The following is a 26,014-nucleotide window of genomic DNA, read 5'->3' as shown; positions in this document are numbered from 1 at the left end:
CTCGCTCCTCCGCCCCAGGGTCGGATGGTATCCATGTCCAAATTTTGCTGCATTTATCAACCCATAGTCTGCGTTACCTCCTTCGCCTTTATAATCGAATTTGGACCGACAGTACTTTTCCCAGACGATGGCAGGAAGCTATCGTCGTTCCCATTCCGAAACCTGGAAAGGACAAACATCTCCCCTCTAGCTATCGCCCCATTTCTCTCAAGAGTAGTGTCTGTAAGATTTTGGAGCGTATGGTGAATTACCGTTTAGCTTGGTGGCTGGAATCACGCAGTCTTTTAACACCAGCCCAATGCGGATTCCGAAAGTATCGCTCTGCAGTTGACCATCTTGTTGCTCTCTCCACTTATATCATGAACAATTTTCTCCGGAAACGCCAAACGGTAGCAATATTTTTTGATCTGGAGAGAGCATACGATACCTGTTGGAGGACAGGCATCCTCCGCACACTGTTCTCTTGGGGGCTTTCGAGGCCGGCTGCCCCTTTTTCTTCGCGAATTTATGGCAGAGCGAACATTTAGGGTGCGGGTGAACACTACTCTCTCCCGTACTTTCTCTCCAGAAAACGGGGTACCCCAGGGCTCCGTGCTGAGTGTTGTACTCTTTGCCATCGCTATAAATCCAATTATGGATTGTCTCCTTCCTGACGTCTCGGGCTCCCTCTTTGTGGACGATTTTGCGATCTACTACAGCTCTCAACGGACCAGCCTTCTTGAACGACGTCTTCAAGGATGTCTCGATCGCCTCCACTTTTGGAGCCTCGAAACCGGCTTCCGTTTTTCTCCCAGTAAGACCGTTTGTATTAATTTTTGGCGACGTAAGGAGTTTCTTCCGCCCTCCTTACATCTCGGTCCGATCAACCTTCCGTTTTCAGACGTCACTAACTTCTTGGGTCTTATGTTTGACAGAAAATTGTGCTGGTCCTCCCACGTTTCCTATCTTTCGGCTCGCTGTCTGCGAACGCTCAACACCCTCCGTGTCCTGAATGGTACCTCCTGGGGAGCGGACCGAGTGGTCCTTCTCCGCCTCTATCGCGCCTTAGTGCGCTCGAAATTGGACTATGGAAGCATAGTCTACTCCTCTGCTCGGCCGTCTATTCTTCGGCGTCTAGACTCTATCCACCACCGTGGATTACGTTTAGCGTCTGGAGCTTTTTACACTAGCCCTGTGGAAAGCCTTTATGCTGAGACTGCTGAACCTCCGCTGTCCAATCGGCGAGCAGTCCTTCTGAGTCGTTATGCTAGCCATCTGTCTTCCATGCCTGCTAATCCAGCCCATGACCCTTTTTTCGACGCCTCCTTTGATGTAGGGTATGCAGGCCGCTCCTCCTCCCTACTACCCCCGGGAGTCCGCTTCCGTCAACTGCTCCATTCTCTTTCCTTCCGCTTTCCTAAAACCTTCTTGACAACTTGGGGTACAGCACCGCCTTGGCTCCATCCCCGGATCTGTCTGCTCTGTGATCTTTGTCAATTTCCCAAGGATGGTACACCTTCACTTGTTTATCGTCGGGCATTTGCTGCTCTATGTGCACAAATGACGGACGCCACCTTTATTTACACCGACGCCTCGAAAATATCGTTGGGTGTAGGGAGTGCCTATATTGTTGGCGACGCCCCAAATCACTTTCGGTTTCCCGACCAGTGTTCGGTTTATACTGCGGAGCTTTTCGCTGTTCTCCAGGCTGTCCACTACATCCGCCGCCATCAGCGGATACAGTACGTAATCTGCACAGATTCTCTCAGCTCTCTCCTCAGTCTCCAAGCTCTTTACCCTGTGCACCCTCTGGTCCACCGGATTCAGGACTGTCTGCGCTTGCTCCACCTGAGGGGCGTCTCGGTGGCGTTCCTCTGGCTCCCGGGACACGCTGGTATCTGTGGGAATGAGGCGGCTGATATAGCAGCCAAGGCTGCAGTTTCTCTTCCTCGGCCAGCTATTCAGTCGCTTCCCTTCACCGATCTACGGAGCGGTTTATGTCGCAAAGTTGCTCATTTATGGCATGCGCATTGGTCAACACTTGCCCATAATAAATTGCGGGAAGTGAAAGCCCTTCCTTGCGCTTGGACCTCTTCCTCCCGAACGCGTCGTCGGGAGGAGGTAATTTTAGCTAGACTCCGGATAGGGCACTGTCTTTTTAGCCATCGACATCTTTTAAGCGGCGATCCTCCCCCACTCTGTCCCCACTGCTCTCAGCTGTGGACGGTAAGACACCTTTTAATTGAATGCCCCTATTTTAATCCGTTACGCTCCTGTCTACAGCTATCGCCTGATCTATCGTCGATTTTAGCAGATGACACGTGCTCAGCCGACCGCGTTCTCCAGTTTATTAGTGACAGTGAAATGACGTCAGTCATTTGAAGTTTTATCGGGGACCATCAACCCCTCTCTGTAGTGGACTTTTAAGCCTTGTTTCTGCTTTTAGTGTCAAATTTTTTTGAGTTTCGTTCCCATTTTTGCTGTTTTCCATTTTCAGTTTTTATTATTTCCTCAGTCACGGACTGGGCGCTAATGACCATAGCAGTTTTTCGCCCTAAAACCAAAATAAAAAAAAAACTCCTGCATCGGTGGCCCAGATTGGGGCTAACGATTGTGGTTTGCATGCAGACCCTTCTCTCCAAACTGGAGTCCTTCCCTTTACCACCTGTACTTGTGGTCTGTTCACGTACGCCTCCATGGTGTACGGCTCAGATGCAGTTTCGTCTGGACCTTTTGCATGGCCATAAGGACTCTGTTACCCCACCGCCCTCCGTTTGTCACTTCCTCTCGATTCTTGACGTGTTCTGGGGCTCTGAAGTGGTTTACACCGACGGCTCAATGGCTGATGGTCACCTAGGCTTCGCATATGTTCATGGAGGACATATTGAGCAGCACTCTTAGCCAGTTGGCTGCAGTGTTTTCACTACAGAGTTGGCGCCCATATCTCGTGCTCTTGAGTACATCCACTCATGCCCTGGCAAGTCATTTCTGCTGTCCACTGACTCATTGAGCAGCCTACAAGCTATCGACCAGTGCTACCCTCGCCATCCTCTGGTATCGTTCATTCAGGAATCTATCTAATCCCTGGAACAGTCCAGCCATTACGTGGTATTTGTGTGGACATCAGGACATGTGGGAATCCGGGGCAATGAACTTGTCAACAGGCGACGCGGAAACTGCTTCTGGAGATACTCATCTCTGTAGCTGACCTGCGTTCTGTCTTACACCGCAGGGTTTTCCAGCTTTGGGAGATGGAATGGCATAACAGCACACACAAACTGTGTCATTCAGGAGACAATTAATGTGTGGAAGTCTTCCATGCAGGCCTCTCGCAGGGAATCAGTTGTCCTCTGCCAGCTCTACATTGGCCATAAATGGCTAATGCATGGTTACCTACTCTATCACGAGGACCCACCTCAGTGTCGCTGTGGCTCCCAAATGACAGTCGTCCACCTCTCGCTGGACTGCCCACTTTTAGCCTCTCTGCAGCAGACTTTTAACTTTCCCAGCACCCTGCCTTCAGTGTTGGCCGACAATGCCTCCACAGCAGCTTTCGTTTTAAGTTTTATCCATGAGAGTGGATTTTGTACTTCTATGTAGTTTTTAGCCCATTTCCTTTATCCCTGGGTCCTCCACCCTAGTGCTTTTAGGGTGGAGGTTTTAATGTGTTTAAAGTGGCTGGCTTTCCCTTTTTATTCTTGTGGTTGGCCAGCCACTATAATCTGATTTCCTGTTTTACTCTCTTCTGTTTCTAACGACTCTCTGTTTTCTTGTCCTCTTTTGTTCCTTTTAGTGTTCGTTGCCTTCCCTTGATTCTTGTGGCTTTTCCTTTCTTTCCGTTTTGTGTTATACACTAATGGCCATCAAATTTGCTACACCGAGTAGAAATGCAGATGATAAACAGGTATTCTTTGGACGAATATATTATACTAGAACTGGCATGTGGTTACATTTTCACGCAATTTGGGTGCATAGATCCTGAGAAATCAGTACCCATAACCACCACCTCTGGCTGTAATAACGGCCTTGATATGCCTGGGCATTGAGTCAAACAGAGCTTGGATGTCGTGTACACGTACAGCTGCCCATGCAGCTTCAACACGGTAACACAGTTCATCAAGAGTAGAGACTGGCATATTGTGAAAAGCCAGTTGCTCGGCCACCATTGACCAGACGTTTTCAGTTGGTGAGAGATCTGCAGAATATGCTGGCCAGGGCAGTAGTCGAACATTTTATGTATCCGGAAAGGTCTGTACAGGACCTGTAACATGCGGTCGTGCATTATCCTGCTGAAATGTAGAGTTTCACAGGGATTGAATGAAAGATAGAGCCATGGGTCGTAACACATCTGAAATGTAACGTCCACTGTTCAAAGTGCCATCAATGCGAACAAGAGATGAGTGAGACGTGTAACCAATGGCACCCCATACCATCACGCTGGGTGATACGCCAATATGGCGATGATGAATACATGCTTCCAATGTGAGTTCACCGCTATGTCGCCAAACACGGATGCGACAGTCATGATGCTGTAAACAAAACCTGGATGAATCCGAAAATATGACGTTTTACCATTCGTGCACCCAGGTTTGTCGTTGAGTACACCATCGCAGGCGCTCCTGTCTGTGATGCAGTGTCAAGGGTAACCGCAGCCATGGTCTCTGAGCTGATAGTCCATGCTGCTGCAAATGTCGTCGAACTGTTGATGCAGATGGTTGTGTTAAGAGGCCGTTGGGATCCAGCACGGCATTCTGTATTACCCTCCTGAACCCACCAATTCCATATTCTGCTAACAGTCAATGGATCTCGACCAATGCGAGCAGCAATGTCGCGATACGATAAACCCCAATCGCGATAGGCTATAATCCGGCCTTTATCAAAGTCGGAAAAGTGATGGTACGCATTTCTCCTCTTTACACGAGGCATCACGACGACGTTTCACCAGGCAACGCCGGTCACTTTACACGAGGCATCACGACGACGTTTCACCAGGCAACGCCGGTCAACTGCTGTTTGTGTATGAGAAATCATTTGGAAACTTTCCTCATGTCAGCACGTTGTAGGTGTCGCCACTGGCGCCAACCATGTGTGAATGCTCTGAAAGCTAATCATTCGCATATCACAGCATCTTCTTCCTGTCGGTTAAATTTCGCGTCTGTAGCACGTCATCTTCGTGGTGTAGCAATTTTAGCGGCTAGTGTGTATGTTTCGTCCATTATATTCTCACACTTGTGGCATTGTTTTATTAGGAACATGGGACCTATGACCGTGTAGTTTGGTCTCTTCTCCCACCTTTAAACCAAACAACCAGTGGTAGCTCGTATAGTAGCAGCAGAAACAGATCGGAGTACTGTGAGCTGACACAAATTTCCATACCAAGCGACTCATTTTAAATTTTGTCAATGTTCCTTACCTTCAACTCCCAACTCCTATATTTCGTATATGCCTGTGTATTTACCACAACAACTCTGGTATGGACAGATATAGTAATTACTGTGTTTAGATGTGAACCAAGTTGGTGATTCTTCACTCACAGCTCCAGGCAGTGCTATCCACCAATTGGTCCACTGCTGCAGTCACCTTGGGTACTGCCCACCCTGAGATTCACTTCTCACTTGTGGTTGAGTGGGAAGTCATTCCAGCATGTGGGTGGCAGTGAAAGAATTTCTGTGTGGCTGATCGGAGAGCCTACTCTGTTCATCTGATGAACATACATGTTTGCTGTCTATGGATGATGAAATCCATGAGCCAAATGAAGTCACTTGCCATGTACCAGAGGAAGCCTCTCAGCATGCAAGACTGGGCATTGACAGAGGGCGGTATCACTGGTAATTGGAAGCTCCGATGTTAGGTGTGTAATAGCACCATTTAGAGATGCGACTGCATAGGAGGGGAAGGAATCCAATGTGCATTCTGTGTGGACACTAGTAGTCTTTACAGATAAGAAATGGGTGCTTCTGGATGCCAAGAAAAGCATGGCATAGCCAGCTGTAGGTGTTTGCTCACGTTAGTGCTGACAATATGTGCCACATTGGACTGGAAGAGGTTCTTCTGGTTTCAGGCGACTAGGTAGCAAAGACTGCCAGTCTTGCTTGTGAGACGAGGGTGGAGCTCACCATCTGTAGCATCATGGGCAGAACTGAAAGTGGTTCTTTGGTACAGAGTGGAGTGAAGGTCTGAATCAGAGTTCCAGGCAGTTCTGCAATTGTGTAGGTTGCAGATTCCTCGATTACCGCGCAAAGGTGGTGGATTTACGGTTTCTGCTAAATGGGTCAGGAGTCAACTATACAACGGAAGCAGTTCCACAAGTATGGGGGATGTGTAAAGGAGACTGGTCTTTTTTTTTTAGGTTAGAGGGTCTCAGGTAAGTGCAGAAAGCGCTTCAGTTTCAAAGGCTGCAAGTAGAACACTGAAGTAGGGTAGGTACAACCACAATAAGTATTGTAGTTATAAATTGTCATAGCTGCAGTAGAAAAGAACCAGGACTCAAAGCGCTAACAGAATACACTGAATTTCAAATCGTTATATGTATTGAAATAAGTTCAGCTGAAATTTTTCAAGAGACGTAACCATGTTCACAAAGAATAGATGACATACAGTTGGTAGTGTAGTGTTCATTGCTGTTCAATATAATTTACCTTGTAGTAAAATTTAAGTAGATAGTTCCTGTGAAGTAGTACGGGTAGTGACCAATTAAAAGTTCCAGTCTGAGAGGCTGTGGTCTATCTGTAAAACTACTTCCTGACGATTCGTTGCCAACTGCGGGCAACGTCTTCAGAGATTAGCCGACTGTAAGACTGTCTCTGACTAACATCATTATTCTCGAATGAATGTATCGATCGTCACATCGTTGGTCGACCGCCATATCCTGTCTAACTTTAAGCCTTCCTTTTTCCTATTCCTGAATCTCTATAGCTTCCCTATACATATGTACATAATAATCGATGACCTGGCTAGCACACTTGCCTCACTAAATTTTATTTCATTATCCCCGTCTCTAAAAACATGGTCAGCTACAGCTGTTTTGTCGGTATATCCCAGTAGACAGTTCATTTCGTTTCCGGTTTAGTGGGTATTGACACTTCTTATCCTTGTTTCTATATAAACCTTCCCACAGCCACGCGAAATTTTACACACCTCAGGAGTTCATAAGAGATGTCATGCATGTTTCAACGATCATAAACACCCTAATTTTGGTCAAAAAAGGGCAGCGCGTTTTGTATTATTGCGAAATAAGGGAGAGCGTGCTATTGATATGATACGTGAACTGGGGTGGTGGTAATTAAAACAAAGGCGTTTTTCGCTATGGCAAGACTTTTTCGTGAAATTTCAAACACGAATTTTGTCGTCAGTGTGATATTTTATTGGTACCCATCTATACAGAGAGAAATTATCATAGTAAAGTACGAGAAATTATAGCTCACATGGGAAGATGTAAGTGTTCGTTTTCTCTGCATGCTGAGAGAGTGGGATGGTAGAGAAGTAGATTAAAAGTGATGGTTTGATGACCCTCTGACAGGCCCTTAACTGTGAATTGCAGAGTAATTATGTAGGGATAGATCATCATCCATATGTCTATCCTTTCGGTCTTACGACATTTAGGTGGTGTGGCTGACAATTGTCTCGGAGCCAGTTGCTATTCACATATTTACCAACAGTGTTCCCATTACATTTTGTGGAATACCACAGCAACAACAGCAAGTTGCTTCAAAATCTTCATTATCAGCACTCCCATTATGGTGTGCCATGGGCATAAAATTAAATTAACTGAATAAAGAAAATCGAATGTTTAGCAGTGTGATTTCTTTTTATTTCTAATACTTTCAGTTGATGTCTACATCAGTCCTTGTCAAGCAGCAAAGGCTGTGAGATTGCTATGACCCTCCCCCCTTCCCTCTCTCCCCCGCTTCCCTCTCTCCCCCCCTTCCCTCTCTCCCCCTTCCCTCTCTCCCCCTTCCCTCTCTCCCCCTTCCCTCTCTCCCCCTTCCCTCTCTCCCCCCTTCCCTCTCTCCCCCCTTCCCTCTCTCCCCCCTTCCCTCTCTCCCCCCTTCCCTCTCTCCCCCCCCTTCCTCTCTCCCCCCCTTCCCTCTCTCCCCCTTCCCTCTCTCCCCCCCTTCCCTCTCTCCCCCCCTTCCCTCTCTCCCCCCTTCCACTCTCCCCCCCTTCCCTCTCTCCCCCCCTTCCCTCTCTCCCCCCCTTCCCTCTCTCCCCCTTCCCTCTCTCCCCCCCTTCCCTCTCTTCCCCCCTTCCCTCTCTCCCCCCCTCTTCCCTCTCTACCCCCCTCTTCCCTCTCTACCCCCTCTTCCCTCTCTACCCCCCTCTTCCCTCTCTACCCCCCCCTCTTCCCTCTCTACCCCCCCCTCTTCCCTCTCTACCCCCCCTCTCCCCTCTCTACCCCCCCTCTCCCTCTCTACCCCCCTCTTCCCTCTCTACCCCCTCTTCCCTCTCTACCCCCCCTCTTCCCTCTCTACCCCCCTCTTCCCTCTCTACCCCCCCTCTTCCCTCTCTACACCCCCTCTTCCCTCTCTACCCCCCCTATTCCCTGTCTACCGCCCCTCTTCCCTCTCTACCCCCCCTCTTCCCTCTCTACCCCCCCTCTTCACTCTCTACCCCCCTCTTCACTCTCTACCCCCCTCTTCACTCTCTACCCCCCTCTTCACTCTCTACCCCCCTCATCACTCTCTACCCCCCCTCATCACTCTCTACCCCCCCTCATCACTCTCTACCCCCCCTCATCACTCTCTACCCCCCCTCATCACTCTCTACCCCCCCTCATCACTCTCTACCCCCTCTTCACTCTCTACCCCCCCTCTTCACTCTCTACCCCCCCTCTTCACTCTCTACCCCCCCTCTTCACTCTCTACCCCCCTCTTCCCTCTCTACCCCTCTCTTCCCTCTCTACCCCCCCCCCTCTTCCCTCTCTACCCCCCCTCTTCCATCTCTACCCCCTCTTCCCTCTCTACCCCCCCTCTCCCTCACTACACCCCCTCTTCCCTCTCTACACCCCCTCTTCCTATCTACCCCCCCTTCCCTACCCACCCCCTCTCTTCCCTCTCTACCCCACCTCTTCCCTACCTCTTCCCTCTCTACCCCACCTCTTCCCTCTCTACCCCCCTCTTCCCTCTCCTCTCTACCCCCCTCTCTCTCCCCTCTCTACCCCCCTCTCTCCCCTCTCTACCCCCCCTCTCTCCCCTCTCTACCCCCCCTCTCTCCCCTCTCTACCCCCCTCTCTCTCCCCTCTCTACCCCCCTCTCTCTCCCCTCTCTACCACCCTCTCTCTCCCCTCTCTACCACCCTCTCTCTCCCCTCTCTACCCCCCCTCTCTCTCCCCTCTCTACCCTCTCTCTCTCCCCTCTCTACCCCCCTCTCTCTCCCCTCTCTACCCCCCCTCTCTCTCCCCTCTCTACACCCCTCTCTCTCCCCTCTCTATCCCCCCTCTCTCTCCCCTCTCTACACCCCTCTCTCTCTCCCCTCTCTACCCCCCTCTCTCTCCCCCTCTCTACCCCCCTCTCTCTCTCCCCTCTCTACCCCCCTCTCTCTCTCCCCTCTCTACCCCCCCCTCTCTCTCCCCTCTCTACCCCCCTCTCTACCCCCCTCTCTCTCCCCTCTCTACCCCCCTCTCTCTCCCCTCTCTACCACCCCTCTCTTCCCCCTCTCTACCCCCCCTCTCTCTCCCCTCTCTACCCCCCCTCTCTCCCCTCTCTACCCTCTCTACCCGCCTCTCTACCCGCCTCTCTACCCGCCTCTCTACCCGCCTCTCTACCCGCCTCTCTACCCGCCTCTCTACCCGCCTCTCTACCCGCCTCTCTACCCCCTCTCTACCCCCCTCTCTACCCCCCTCTCTACCCCCCTCTCTACCCCCCTCTCTACCCCCCTCTCTACCCCCCTCTCTACCCCCCTCTCTACCCCCCTCTCTACCCCCCTCTCTACCCCCCTCTCTACCCCCCTCTCTACCCCCCTCTCTACCCCCCTCTCTACCCCCCTCTCTACCCGCCTCTCTACCCCCCTCTCTACCCGCCTCTCTACCCCCCTCTCTACACCCCCTCTCTACCCCCTCTCTCTACACCCCTCTCTACCCCCTCTCTCTACCCCCCCTCTCTTTACCCTCTCTCTACCCCCCTCTTTACCCTCTCTCTACCCCCCTCTTTACCCTCTCTCTACCCCCCTCTCTACCCCCCCTCTTCCCCTCTCTACCCCCCTCTTCCCCTCTCTACCCCCCTCTTCCCCTCTCTACCCCCCCCTTCCCCTCTCTACCCCCCCTCTTCCCCTCTCTACCCCCCCCTCTTCCCCTCTCTTACCCCCCTCTTCCCCTCTCTTACCCCCCTCTTCCCCTCTCTTACCCCCTCTTCCCCTCTCTATCCCCCCCTCTTCCCCTCTCTATCCCCCCTCTTCCCCTCTCTATACCCCCTCTTCCCCTCTCTATACCCCCTCTTCCCCTCTCTATACCCCCTCTTCCCCTCTCTATACCCCCTCTTCCCCTCTCTATCCCCCCTCTTCCCCTCTCTATCCCCCCTCTTCCCCTCTCTATCCCCCCCTCTTCCCCTCTCTATCCCCCCTCTTCCCCTCTCTATCCCCCCCTCTTCCCCTCTCTATCCCCCCCTCTTCCCCTCTCTATCCCCCCCTCTTCCCCTCTCTATCCCCCCCTCTTCCCCTCTCTATCCCCCCTCTTCCCCTCTCTATCCCCCCCTCTTCCCCTCTCTATCCCCCCCTCTTCCCCTCTCTATCCCCCCTCTTCCCCTCTCTACCCCCCCCCCCTCTTCCCCTCTCTATCCCCCCCCTCTTCCCCTCTCTATCCCCCCCTCTTCCCCTCTCTACCCCCCCCTCTTCCCCTCTCTACCCCCCCTCTTCCCCTCTCTACCCCCCTCTTCCCCTCTCTATCCCCCCCTCTTCCCCTCTCTATCCCCCCTCTTCCCCTCTCTATCCCCCCTCTTCCCCTCTCTATCCCCCCCTCTTCCCCTCTCTATCCCCCCTCTTCCCCTCTCTATCCCCCCTCTTCCCCTCTCTATCCCCCCTCTTCCCCTCTCTATCCCCCCTCTTCCCCTCTCTATCCCCCCCTCTTCCCCTCCCTATCCCCCCCTCTTCCCCTCCCTACCCCGCCTCTTCCCCTCCCTACCCGCCTCTTCCCTCTCTACCCCGCCTCTTCCCCTCTCTACCCCGCCTCTTCCCCTCTCTACCCCGCCTCTTCCCCTCTCTACCCCGCCTCTTCCCCTCTCTACCCCGCCTCTTCCCCTCTCTACCCCGCCTCTTCCCCTCTCTACCCCGCCTCTTCCCCTCTCTACCCCGCCTCTTCCCCTCTCTACCCCGCCTCTTCCCCTCTCTACCCCCCTCTTCCCCTCTCTTCCCCCTTCCCCCCTCTTCGCCCCTTCCCCCCTCTTCGCCCCTTCCCCCCTCTTCGCCCCTTCCCCCTCTTCCCCCCTCTTCGCCCCTTCCCCCCTCTTCCCCCCTCTTCGCCCCTTCCCCCCTCTTCCCCCCTCTTCGCCCCTTCCCCCCTCTTCGCCCCTTCCCCCCTCTTCCCCCTCTTCGCCCCTTCCCCCTCTTCCCCCCTCTTCGCCCCTTCCCCCCTCTTCCCCCCTCTTCGCCCCTTCCCCCCTCTTCGCCCCTTCCCCCCTCTTCGCCCCTTCCCCCTCTTCGCCCCTTCCCCCCTCTTCGCCCCTTCCCCCCTCTTCCCCCCTCTTCGCCCCTTCCCCCCTCTTCCCCCCTCGCCCCTTCCCCCCTCTTCCCCCCTTTCCCTCTTTCCCTCTCCCCCCTTCCCCTCTCTCCCCCTTCCCCCTCCCCACCCCACCCCCACTTCTACTCAGTAGATAAAGTTTTTAATATGAAATAGCAATTGTAAAAAAAATACATAGTGTAAACAATCCTAATATTAAACTTGTAAGTTCCACATTTGAAAATGTCATTAATGATTTGTTGAACACAAATTAATGTAATATATCATGAAACGAGGCAAGGACTGCACATTACTCTATAGTTTCTATAATTTGTATCATACCAACTACAAGCAAAATCATGTTGAAAGTTTGGTGCGCATGTGGTTTAGTTGTGTCATTGAATCCAAGAAAGCACTGATTGATTTCGTGCCTGGGTTCAAATGGTATCAATCCTGTACACTATGATTGCTGGAATGCTCTGACCACCTGTATGACAATGTTACACTTGAGCAGTGAGTGATTAAGTCTGTAATGGTCTTATTAGTAGTGTTTAGAGGACTCTCAATTAGATAATCAGCACTTGCAATCAGCACTTGCAATCAGCACTTGCAATCTGCAGATTGTGAAAGCTTCAGTCATCTGAACAATACTTAAAAGGGGTTCACTAGACCTCTATGCCGTTAAAACTTGTCCTATCTGATAGCAAGTGTATAAAAAATGTATGTAGATGTGTACCAGAAGGGCAAATATTTTTTAAAGACAGAGGACAGATTTGGATTTGGATTTGAGTCTGTAGTTTAAGAAGAAAACAATGAAACAATTTGCAATTCATTGACACAATGTTTAACATCCTGAGCAGTTAATACTACTAACCAATAAAGTGATTTACATTTTGATCAATCACAAAGTAAATATATTTACACATTTAGAGTAAATGGTTCAAAACTGTGTACATGGCTGATGTACAATCTCCAGTAAACAAACCTCATCAAAAGCGGAAAGCTTTAATCAGTGGTCCCTTAAATTTTCTCTTGACCACAAATTGTTTCCATGAAAGAGAGTGAAGAAAAGAGGAATACTGTGGTGGAAGGATGAACAGTCACAGTGATTTCATCTTGCTATGAATTATGACAAAGGAAATAATAACCTCACTCTCAACTTGGGCAGAGAGCCACACCAACATATGTAATTGAACTCCTCAGTCAAGACAAATAGCAGTAATGGATATGCAGACCTTAGCCCAGTGCCAAGTCTGTCACTTACCAAACATACAAGGTGACAATTATTGACCTATATAAAAACGGTAATTTGTTACAAACTAAAGCTTTCACACGCTTTTGTTGCAAAGAAAATGCGCCATTCAAACGAACAAAACGAGTGCACACACAAGCATCTGCCAACAGCAGTGTTAAAAATTCTACAATATTTTCAAACGACGAACTGCGTTCAATATGTCTCATTCTTGGGCACATTTTGATGAGTGATGTCACAGCTGGTTACATTTCTAACAGGCCAAAGTGAAATATTGCGAATGTTGGATTCAGAAGTTCTACTTTCAAAGTAAAATACCTTTTATGCAAAATGATGATGGGTGTCAGAATGTGTGATGAATTTCGTAAATCACGGCGCATTATATTCTCATTAAAGATTTAATGCTGTGAACCAGCCATGTGGAAAAATTTTGGGCCCAGAAGACCAGCCATTTATGCCATAATTTTAAATTTTGGTGGCACACTTGCATTTCATACATCTTGCAAAGGTAATACATACAAAAATGACCAAGTTAAGAGTTTAGTCTTTAATAATTATTAGTCCTTTCATTGATTACAGATCCAGCATTAATGCTGGCAAAAAGTATAGTTGCCTTTCGAAAACAAGAACGAAGTAAGTTGTTGCTGCTCGCAAATGGGGGTTATAATGAATCAAAAGATCTGTGAACAGAATTTATGAAATGGTCTACACACTCTTAGAACCGTAAGTAACTCACATAAAACACACGAATCTTCTAGCAGGTTTCACACAATTGTCGTCTTACTGACCAGCAGTTAAGCTAAGTACACTCCTGGAAATTGAAATAAGAACACCGTGAATTCATTGTCCCAGGAAGGGGAAACTTTATTGACACATTCCTGGGGTCAGATACATCACATGAACACACTGACAGAACCACAGGCACATAGACACAGGCAATAGAGCATGCACAATGTCGGCACTAGTACAGTGTATATCCACCTTTCGCAGCAATGCAGGCTGCTATTCTCCCATGGAGACGATCGTAGAGATGCTGGATGTAGTCCTGTGGAACGGCTTGCCATGCCATTTCCACCTGGCGCCTCAGTTGGACCAGCGTTCGTGCTGGACGTGCAGACCGCGTGAGACGCCGCTTCATCCAGTCCCAAACATGCTCAATGGGGGACAGATCCGGAGATCTTGCTGGCCAGGGTAGTTGACTTACACCTTCTAGAGCACGTTGGGTGGCACGGGATACATGCGGACGTGCATTGTCCTGTTGGAACAGCAAGTTCCCTTGCCGGTCTAGGAATGGTAGAACGATGGGTTCGATGACGGTTTGGATGTACCGTGCACTATTCAGTGTCCCCTCGACGATCACCAGTGGTGTACGGCCAGTGTAGGAGATCGCCCCCACACCATGATGCCGGGTGTTGGCCCTGTGTGCCTCGGTCGTATGCAGTCCTGATTGTGGCGCTCACCTGCACGGCGCCAAACACGCATACGACCATCATTGGCACCAAGGCAGAAGCGACTCTCATCGCTGAAGACGACACGTCTCCATTCGTCCCTCCATTCACGCCTGTCGCGACACCACTGGAGGCGGGCTGCACGATGTTGGGGCGTGAGCGGAAGACGGCCTAACGGTGTGCGGGACCGTAGCCCAGCTTCATGGAGATGGTTGCGAATGGTCCTCGCCGATACCCCAGGAGCAACAGTGTCCCTAATTTGCTGGGAAGTGGCGGTGCGGTCCCCTACGGCACTGCGTAGGATCCTACGGTCTTGGCGTGCATCCGTGCGTCGCTGCGGTCCGGTCCCAGGTCGACGGGCACGTGCACCTTCCGCCGACCACTGGCGACAACATCGATGTACTGTGGAGACCTCACGCCCCACGTGTTGAGCAATTCGGCGGTACGTCCACCCGGCCTCCCGCATGCCCACTATACGCCCTCGCTCAAAGTCCGTCAACTGCACATACGGTTCGCGTCCACGCTGTCGCGGCATGCTACCAGTGTTAAAGACTGCGATGGAGCTCCGTATGCCATGGCAAACTGGCTGACGCTGACGGCGGTGGTGCACAAATGCTGCGCAGCTAGCGCCATTCGACGGCCAACACCGCGGTTCCTGGTGTGTCCGCTGTGCCGTGCGTGTGATCATTGCTTGTACAGCCCTCTCGCAGTGTCCGGAGCAAGTATGGTGGGTCTGACACACCGGTGTCAATGTGTTCTTTTTTCCATTTCCAGGAGTGTAGGTGGGGTGAGGCCCAGGTTACTTCAAAATTGCAAAACATTGCTGCTAAAAGTGGAACTATAGAATTTTTTGTGCTGTTGCTGCTTTTGAGTGCTGAAGGCACCAACTCCCATGCTCATCTCTGGAAAGGAAACTCTAGCTGAAAACCTCAATTGTACAGGCAAAGTTTCTCAATAAATGAATGGCTGTAATGACACTCAAACCAATTCCATCCTGAAAAAGAGCAGATAACGAACAGTGTAACACACGATACCTCACCCGACAGTAAAATTGGTGGGGAAGACGGAGATCGCCCTCGAGTCTGTCCACTCAATTCAACAGCTACCCCCAGAGTGTGTATTGTGGCGGCTCTCGATGTCCGTTCTCTTACATGGAGGGGAACCTGTTACCAACTCCGAACTACCCCTGGAGGTGCATCATCGCTGCCTTTACTCCCAGTTTACGTTGCCACTAACTGGCCTACATAGTGACCACTTCTCTGCCTTCACACTACCAGCAGATGAACTCCCAATACAAACCCAATAGTTAATTAAACCAAGGCAACATAGAGGGATTAAGGAAAGGAAATGCATTTATGTAATGATGAATTAAATGAATTTCTTCATTCGAGTTATAACATTTCTTAAATTTAAAAATATCGTAAAAGTATCATAAACATCTATAGTATTCACTATAATGCAACAAAAAAATAACTAATTATAAAGAGATGGAACATGCCCTTCCCTCTCAACCTTACTTGCATATTTTTTGATTTCTTTCTTCATTATTAATATTCAATTACTTCACTTCCATATGTGACAATACATGTTGAAACTAATGGAGTTAAAAAAAAGTTAAAATACTTACTGATTCGGTTGTCAACTTGTAGAATCTGATACACACCATGATACCAGTTACATTAAAAAACAATTGTGTGTTCCCAGTTAAGAGTTTAAAAACACTCGAAATTTACCAGATACCATTGCAAACAAAACTATATACGCAACACATTGCAAAAAAAGTTGAAAGTTAGTCAGAACAAAAGAAAGCACTGGACCATGCACACCTTCAGTAGTCCATAATGCTTCATGTCCAACGTGATGCACATACTGAGGACCTGAAAGGCATCACAGTTCTCTCTGTGGGAAAGGATTGAAATGGAAGTGGAATAATGGGACCCAGATAATACAGGGGTAGCTCATGCATCAGCTGTTACCACTGCCACTCAATGTGGAGTGTCAGCCTGCAGTGTTTAATGATGTGGCCATTTATGTGTCTCCTTCAGTCAGTGGTGTTCTGCAATGCCAGATGACCAGATGTTAGGAACATGTAAAAACTTTCAAAAAGGCTCAGTGTAAATATAATAGACAATTTACAACCATTTCCATCTTTTCAGACAGTATTTCCATTTGTGCAAGGCTTCATACAAGTTGCAGTGCCAAAAACATAGTCTTGGATTAAAACCATCTGCAAGAGTGTCATTCATTCATTCATTCATTCATTCATTCATCAGCATGCAATTTTTTTCTCTTGACTGATGTGACATTGATTCTTGTTCATTAACAGTCATTATCCACCTGACATAAAGCCATACTAGATACCTAATCAAAATATTGAAGCTTGCACTAGTTTTTGACTTATTGGGAATCAAACAAAAAAAATCTGTTTACTAGGTGACATAAATTTATCATTTCTGAAGGTGAAAGTGTTTGCAAAACAATGAAAGGGCACTTACAGAGCTAAGATAATGGAACAGGAACATACAAAAATTATTTGTGTTAATTAAATCTCACATACTTTGAACTGAAGAATTTTGAATTAAGACATGTAACATACATCTTTTGATACATTTAATTAATTGGTGTATACTATTAATGTGTAGCACTGTATTTTGAAAAGATGGTAAAACGTGAATAATTTTAATTCTCATCTAAAAATTTCTAATCAAATTGGCAGGGACTCAGATCAAGCAATATTGAATTTCCTCTGGGTATTTTAGTTTTAAACCACGGATGTCTCCTTCTGTTGGAATATTATATACTCTCCTCTTCACTCTTCAGATTGACTCAGAGTACTGGTGGGAGCTGCGGCACAGCACGTGAAGAAACTTGTCACCATAGACTGGTCCAGGATGAGTTGGTGACAGACATGGAGAAGTCAACACACGAGTTTGGTACCAATACAGATGATGTGACTATTGATAAGGAATGCTCAGTTGCCATCCGATATGACTGTGCTACGAGGGAAAAGGAATTACATGTATATATTTGTAATTTCTGCCAACAAAGCTTTCCTTCAAAATACAGGCTCACAATGCATGTGTTTATGCACATTGATGGCACTCAACCACCTTTGTATGTTTGTAAGTGGTGTGGTGAGGTATTCCACAGTGATGTTAGTTTGAAAAAACATTTGAAAATGAGTGAGTATTATGTCTTAACTGCTGGCAACCATGAAACATATGGCTATAGTGATAAGCATGAAAGCAGCATCTTCTTGAATAGTGATCCTGTAGTTTCTGTTGCAGAAGACAATGAGCAGCCTTCATATAAGGAAACTAGAAAAGCATCAAAGAAGTCCTCTGACATGTGTAACACACAAACGGCAAATTTTGCAGAGAAAACAAGTGATTATGGAACTTCATCTACAGCTGTTAATATCAGTGCCCAAGCTGAGCTACCTACTGCAAAAAGAACCAACAAATGTGATATTTGTGGCAAATTGTTCACTAGGTCAGGTGATCTCAAGAGACATGTATTCATACACAGCAGGAAAAGACCGTACAAATGTGACATACGTGACAATTCGTATGCCCAGTCAGTTCGTCTCAAGACACGCATATTAATTCGCACTGGGAGGAAACCTCACAAACATGAGATTTCTGCGAAATCTAATGCTAGGGATCTCAAAACACAAACATTAATTCACACCGGAAAGAAACCCCACAAATGCGATATTTGTGGGAAATCTTATACTATGGCAGGGAATCTCAAGAAACACACATTTATTCATACTGGAAAGAAACCTCATAAATGTGAGGTTTGTATGAAATCTTTTGCTAGGTCAGACGATCTCAAGAAACACGCATTCACGCACACCGGAGAAAGACCTCACAAATGTGATATTTGTGAGAAATCGTTTGCTTTCTCAAGCGACCTCAAGAGACATGTATTAACTCACACAGGAAAGAAACCTCACAAATGTGACATATGTGGGAAATGTTTTGCTGTGTTAAGCAATCTCAAGGCACACGTGTTAATTCACACTGGGAAGCAACCTCGCAAATGCGATATCTGTGGGAAATCTTTTGCTACGGCAGGCAGTCTCAAGACACACTCCATAATACACTCTGGAAAGAAACCTCACAAATGTGAGATTTGTGGGAAGTGTTTTACTGTGTCAAGCAATCTCAAGACACATTTATTAATTCACACTGGGAAGAAACCCCACAACTGCGATATTTGTGGGAAATCTTTTTCTACGGCAGGCAGTCTCAAGACACACTCCATAATTCACTCTGGAAAGAAACCTCACAAATGTGAGATTTGTGGGAAGTGTTTTAATGTGTCAAGCAATCTCAAGACACATGTATTAATTCACACTGGGAAGAAACCCCACAAATGCGATATTTGTGGGAAATCTTTTCCTACTGCAGGCAGTCTCAAGACACACTCACTAATTCACTCTGGAAATAAACCTCACAAATGTGAGAATTGTGGGAAATGTTTTACTGTATCAAGCAATCTCAAGACACATGTATTAATTCACACTGGGAAGAAACCTCACAAATGCGGTATTTGTGGGAAATCTTTTGCCAGGGCAGGCAGTCTGAAGAGACATTCACTAATTCACACTGGAAAGAAACCTAACAAATGTGAGTTGTGGCAAGTCATTTGCTAGATCAGGTGATCTCAGGACACATGCAGTAGAACACATTGGAATGGGACCTCCCAAATGTCATATGTGACAAGTTTCATTGAATTGGGTACTCTCAAGACACATGCATTACTTCACATCAGAAAGAAACTACAAGTAAGTGTTTGTTTATACAAATAGGTTTTCCTGGGTGGTGCCCTCAAGGCCTTTAAAATAATGGATCTAGCAGAGGAACAATAAGTTGTCATGCCTGTGAAATAACATTAAAATGTGGCAGAACTGTAAAACAAAAACGTGCAATAATGTGTAGTACAGAGTGGTAACAGGTAATGTGACAATATAAAAATCCAAATCTGCAGCTTGAGATGTCGAGAAATTGTATTTCTAAATAAACCAGAAACATAAATCGATTTTTTTTGTCATTAACACTGCTGCTTTTTCCCATCGATCTTGAGACATGAAGATTGTCAATTGTGATAAATCCTTACCTTTGTCAGTAATCATAAGTAGCATTCAATATTCAGTAGAAGCCCAAAGAAATGTTATGACTTGCTGCTTATTATTCCAAACAGTCATCATGTAGTACTTGTAACTCTGCATTTTAGAAGCAGTGGCAGCAACAGTGAATATGACAATTACTCAGGTATGTATCCTGAAGAGATTTCCTGTATGTGTCATTAATATTGTGTACATTGTTTTGTTAGTACTAATCCTGCATTAGTAAACGTAACAACAGATATAGCAACCTGCTTAATAGCATGTTTGTCCACCTTTGGAACTCAATACATCGACAGTTTTACATGATGTGGACTTGACATGTCGTTTACATGTTTCTGAATGTATGTTGCACCAGATGTCTATGCAATTGTATTCCATACATTCAGATCAGGTAAATGGTGTGGTCGAGGCATCGGTGTTAGTTACCATGCTACTCAAACCACTGTGGAGTGATTCTGCACATGTGACATGGACAGTTATCATGCTGAAAGAAGCTTTCACCAATGGAGAACACATCAGGCTTGAAAGAATCTATGCAGTTGCAACAAATGTCACGTAGTCTGCAACTGTTATGATGCCTTCAATTACTACTAGATTTCCCAAAGGAGCCCAAGTGACTGCCCCCATAGCATAATGGGTCCTCCATCTGGTGCCATTCACTTAGATGATAGCATATCTGGATGTGACAACTGATGTGGTGTAACAGGAAATGTCATCCAGCCTGACATTTGCATTGACCTTCAGTCCAGCCTGAATGATCCCTTGCCCACAGCAGTTGCAATTGAACATTTTGGTGGATCAGTATGGAAACATACAGTGACTATATGTTGTGAATTCCCATGTTCAACAGTGTACATTGAACTGTGGGTTCAAAAATGTGTATGGCTGTTTTCCGTCATTACATATGCCACATATTGCCAAATTTCCAGCTTTACAGAACAGGCAAGCCTCTGACCTCCATGATTTGTGAAGTATAGATGTATTAAATCTTTTCATAAGGTTATGGTTTTTATCACCTTTCAGCCACTTTCCACAGATGTTCTCAACAGTAGCATAGATTCAGCCAATGAGCTTCACCACTCTTGAGGCACTAGTTCCCAACTGCAATGACATTGTAACTTGCCCTTTGCTAAAGTCACTTACGTCATCTTGTTTACATGCTCGCATCCCCTCTAAAACAATACCTTGTTAATCTCTGGTCTACTTACATACTTATAATCTGCTTACTGTATCATGTGCATACAACATGTGGCATTCATTCTCCTCAGAGGCAGTGCTCATGACATTTATGCTCATCAGTGCATCTTCAGGTAAATGGGTCAGGTGCGAAAATGTGTAATCTAACATATGCACTGTGCTGTGTTGCCATTTACGCCAGTGCACAGTAGCTGTATTTTTGTGAAATTTTTGTTTCACAAAGCTCTGTATATGATTCAGAGACGCTGTAGATAAGTGTTATGCACCAAAGCTCTTAATTATTTGTTCAGCAATTAATACTGTGAGAGTTCTACACGAAATAAAATAGGTAAACAAATATTAGGTGTTATGATTTGATTCCAGTTATTTCTATACCAAGAACAATTCTCAGAATGTGAGTACTAAATATTTCTTGTGTTACGTTCAAAGATGTTTCCATTGTGGATATTTTTATTAATTTGTGTAAATAAAAATGACTTTTTGGAAATGTGTATTTATGCTTCATTTTTAATTTCAGAACGATTGTTTTAATTTTTGATTTACTACCTATTTGTTATTGCTGAAAGTGGTTTAGTATGACCCATCATACGTGTAAATCATGGAGACAGTTATAATTAAGTGATTTGCAGTGTTCTGTTTTGCTACACTTTAGTAATGACACTTTTAGTAATGTGATTACATTTTATTCCATCTTTCTCATGATAAGACGTAAACTGCTGTGTAGATTATTCATAATAGGCAACAGCCGCATACATTTATATTAAATATTGTTTTCCAATAAAAGGATAGAAAAACCGGGTTTCTGGACAACAGCCTTATATTCAGCTGAATCTGAAAATATACTACTAAATGTCGCGACAATACATACTACTAATTTCTAAGAAAGACAGTAACATTTATAGTAACATGTTAAAAAAGGTACACAATTTGGACCAAATATCTATATGTGTTAGCTGAAGATGGGTCATATACCGTTCAACTGGTACACGAGATGTAAGCAGAAAATAAACATATTGTGTGGTTGTGTGGAAAACCACCCAAAGAACTGAGTCTACATGAACACAGGAGATACCCATAAATTAATGAGTGTAACTGCACCTAATAAAATCATGACCTATGCCAATCATGACAATGAACTATTGTACAAGATTTGTCAAGTACAAGTCAATTGTGGGATGTGGATCCAGGAGTACATGGAAATCAGGCATACAGATGATTTTCATGGGTTTGCAGCCGGGTTCCATCGTCCTGATGACAACACGATATTTAGGCGGACCACCTGGCCGCCATCTTCAGGTGAGATTGATTGCACAACCACGCCGGAACGGAAGAGATCTCAGATTCGGCGGCTCCTTTATACCGCGGGTACTGGCCGTTGCGCGTGCGCGAGCAACGGAAGAGCTGCCCTCTGTGAGGTGAAGAAATGCAGCAGCGCCACCGGTGAAAACTGTCAAAAGCGAGGAATCGCAAAATTAAAATGCAGCTGGTCGGAAACCAGACTGTTGTTGTTTTATCTGTGATAAAATAGGATTCCATGTCTTGCTTAAAGGAAAACCTTCGTCTCTATTAATAATATCATCAAACAGACGAATTTCAATTGATTCTTTCAATACACAGTCCCAGTAACGGGAAGCCAAGGCAATAATTTGCGTCTCTTTGAAGGACATGTTGTACCCTTTATTAAGACAGTGTTCGGCAACGGCAGATTTTTCCGGCTGTAGCAGACGGGTATGCCGTTGATGTTCCACACATCGATCTTGAACTGTACGAATAGTCTGTCCAATGTAGGCCTTGCCGCAGTGCCAGGGAATCTTGTATACCCCAGGCTTCCTCAGTCCCAAATCATCTTTCACCGATCAAAGAAGGGATCTAGTTTTGGCCAAAGGCATAAGGACGCTTTTAATATCATATTTCCTGAGGATTCTTGAAATTTTCGATGAAATGCTTCCCACGAAGGGTAAAAAAGCAACAGATTTGGAAGTGTCCACCGTTGGTTCTCGTGGGGGTCCAAATTGAAAAGCACGAGTAATTTGGTGATCAGAATAGCCATTCTGCCTGAAGACAACCTTGAGGTGATCCAACTCCTGTTCCAAGTTATTGGCATCCGAAACAGCATAACCCCTCTTCACTAGTGTGCGTAAAACTCCCAAGCGTTGATGTTGTGGATGACAACTTGTGGCATGGAGGTAGCGGTCCGTATGCGTAGGTTTGCTGTATACACTGTGGCCAAAAGTCCCATTTTCTTTCTTATGTACTAAGACATCCAAAAATGGTAATTTACCATCATTTTCAATTTCCATCGTAAATTTGATTCGTGGATGAAGACAGTTAAAATGATCTAAAAATCGATGAAGAGATTCCATTCCATGTGGCCAAACAATGAAAATATCATCCACGTATCTCAAAAAACATGTTGGTTTAAGAGAAGATGTCTTAAGTGCCATATGCTCAAAATCTTCCATAAAGAGATTGGCGACAGTAGGGGAAAGAGGACTCCCCATAGCCACACCGTCGTATTGTTCAAAAATTGCTTAATTAAATAAAAAATACGTCAATGTCAATACATGGCGGCACAGCTCACTAGTTTTGTCATCCAAGAGTTGACAAATTAGCACTAAAGACTGCTCCAAAGGTACCTGAGTGAAAAGTGAAACAACATCAAAGTTCACTAGGTCAGATGTTCCAGGGCGTAGAGATGTCAGGCGTTGAATAAAATCGGACGAGTTGGATATGTGGTGTTCACACTTCCCAACGTGTGGGCTCAGAACAGAAGCAAGATATTTTGCCAAATTATAAGTAGGGCCACCTAGATTAGTAACGATCGGACGAAGAGGTGCCCCAGGTTTATGTACCTTGGGTAGCCCATACAACCTGTGTGGTACTGCCGCCCCTGGATGAAGTTTTTTAATGATATACTCAAGCAATGAGCTCTTCTTAATAAGAGAGATCGTTTGCCGCTTTATCTGATCGGTAGGATCGCTCCGTAGCATACACGTCTGCTCCAGCCGGACAAATCAGCCGTTGCCAAACACTGTCTCAATGAAGGGCAGAATATGTCCTTCAAAGAGACGCAAATTATTGCCTTGGCTTCCTGTTACTGGGATCGTGTATCGAAAGAATCTATTGAAATACGTCTGTTTGATGATATTATTAATAGAGACAAAGGTTTTCCTTTAAGCAAGACATGGAATCCTATTTTATCACAGATAAAACAACAACGGTCTGGTTTCCGACCAGCTGCATTTTAATTTTGCGATTCCTGGCTTTTGACAGTTTTCACCGGTGGCGCTGCTGCAGTTCTTCACCTCACAGAGGGCAGCTCTTCCGTTGTTCGCGCACGCGCAACGGCCAGTACCCGCGGTATAAAGGAGCCGCCGAATCTGAGGTCTCTTCAGTTCCAGCGTGGTTGTGCACTCAATCTCTCCTGAAGATGGCGGCCAGATGGTGCGCCGAAATATCGCGTTGTCGTCAGGACGATGGAACCCGGCTGCAAACCCATGAAAATCATCAGTATTTGATACACCGGGAAAATCTACGCTATCACATGAAGCATACAGTTTAAAAAAACCAACAATGTAGGGTGCTTTGAAACAAATGACTGGTGTTCACATCAGAACTTTACCTCTAAGGCCACTAACAGAATGAGGGTCATAGTGCTGCAGAATGGGATGGAACGACACCTCTGGTCAGACTGAAAGCTGCTTGCCAAGAGTGAGCCAAATTGATCCCAGCTATGCTGTATTGCTCCATGTGACCATTAACAGCTATCTGACTGGTTGCTGGATGCTTTTCAAGAAGCTTTTCCTAACTAGCGATGCTTCTTGGAAGTGTCACTCCATTAGCATCCTCGCTGTCAGAATGGTATGAAAGTGAACAAGGAATATACAGTGGTAACTGGTACAGAACCAGCCACTGCCTAGCCACAGCTCTGCAGTGAAACATATTTCATAAAGCAGCAGTAGCCGGCCGCGACAGACACAGCAACAGATAAGTAACCGCATTTGTCATTTGAGAATTCCTAACCAGGAGCGAATTGTGTTATATCATCTGTGTGCTTTAATAGTTTAGTTTCCTGAGTTTCTGCGTGTAAGTTCCAACATCTAATAGCCACAGTTCTCGCTTTTCCGTTTGCGTCAGAAAGTAAACCGATTTTCTGACATATTACAAGTTCCAAATCAGGGTCAAATTATTTACTTTCACCTGAGTGCTTCAGTAGTTATGTTTTTGAATATCTGCGTACTACTACAGTTCGTGCGTTTTCGTCAGGTTCTACAGTAGAGTTGCGCAGCACGTGCTGATAGTCCGCTTATCTGCATACTTTAGTTTTCCACGGTCTTTAGTATAGGCAGTGACTGATCGTTGTGTGCGGATGCGAGCAGAGTTGGTGACACTTCCCTCTCAGCTTCAGGCTGTGATTGCTTCGGTTACACAGCTTGAGGCTGCAGTGGATGGGCACCACTGGTGTGCGCCGGCTGTGGGGATGCAACGGACGTCCGAGTCCTCCGATCAGTCCTCACTGGCTGCCAACCCAGTTACTGCTCGCACTGAGGCTGACCCCTCACCTGTGGTCGAGTGGGACGTCGCTCTGGGGCGAAGCAGGCGGCGAAAGACTTCCCAGACAGCCACACTTAAGGCCTCCCCGGTTTGTCTGACAAACAGGTTCCAGCTGCTGCCTGTGGCTGACACTGTCGATGAGCCAGATGCTGTCGCCTGTCCTATTTCAGAGGAAACCACTCAGCCTGCAAGATTCGGGCAGTCGCAGAGGGTGGGATTATTGACAGTTGGGAGCTCCAACAATAGGCGCATTATGGGACCCCATAGGGACTTGGCCGAGGAGGAGGGTAAGAAATCCAATGTGCACTCCGTGTGCATACCGGGTGGAGTCATTCCAGATGTGGAAATGGTCCTCCTGGTTGCCATGAAGAGCACAGGGGGCAGCCAACTGCAGGTGGTGGCTCACGTCGGTACCAATGATGTGTGTCACTTTGAATCAGAAGAGATTCTCTCTGGTTTCGAGCGGCTAACAGAAGTGGTAAAGGCTGCCAGTCTTGCTTGCAATATGAAAGCAGAACTGACCATTCCTGCAGCATAGTCGACAGGACCTCTGGTACAGAGCGGAGTGGAGGGTCTGAATCAGAGGCTCAGACGGTTCTGCGACCGTGTAGGCTGCAGATTCCTCGACTTGCGCCAAAGGGTGGTTGGGTTTCAGGTTCTGTTGAATAGGTCAGGTGTCCACTATATGCAGGAGGCGGCTACACGGGTAGCAGGGACTGTGTGGCGTGGACAGGGCAGTTTTTTAGGTTAGAGGGTCTCAGGAAAACACAAGAAGGGCTTCAGTCACAAAGGGTGCAGGCTGA

At 46.9% G+C, this 26,014-nt stretch overlaps 2 protein-coding genes across 7 annotated transcripts in view; both read left to right on the top strand.

Annotated features, from left to right (window-relative positions):
- LOC126212891 (zinc finger protein 729-like) overlaps nt 1–26,014 on the top strand; it is a 261,153-nt gene that overhangs the window by 102,111 nt on the left and 133,028 nt on the right. The window lies entirely within an intron of this gene.
- Nucleotides 17,235–26,014, top strand: part of LOC126213376 (zinc finger protein 99-like) — a 143,370-nt gene continuing 134,590 nt past the window's right edge. Inside the window, exon 1 of the mRNA XM_049941082.1 lies at nt 17,235–19,851. Coding sequence (XP_049797039.1) covers nt 17,235–18,986 — 1,752 coding nt within the window. The 3' untranslated portion in view covers nt 18,987–19,851. The remainder of the gene's footprint in view (nt 19,852–26,014) is intronic.

The sequence above is a fragment of the Schistocerca nitens genome, chromosome 11 (assembly GCF_023898315.1).
Source record: "Schistocerca nitens isolate TAMUIC-IGC-003100 chromosome 11, iqSchNite1.1, whole genome shotgun sequence".
Taxonomy (NCBI): Eukaryota; Metazoa; Arthropoda; class Insecta; order Orthoptera; family Acrididae; genus Schistocerca; species Schistocerca nitens.
This window is presented reverse-complemented; position numbering and strand designations above follow the sequence as displayed.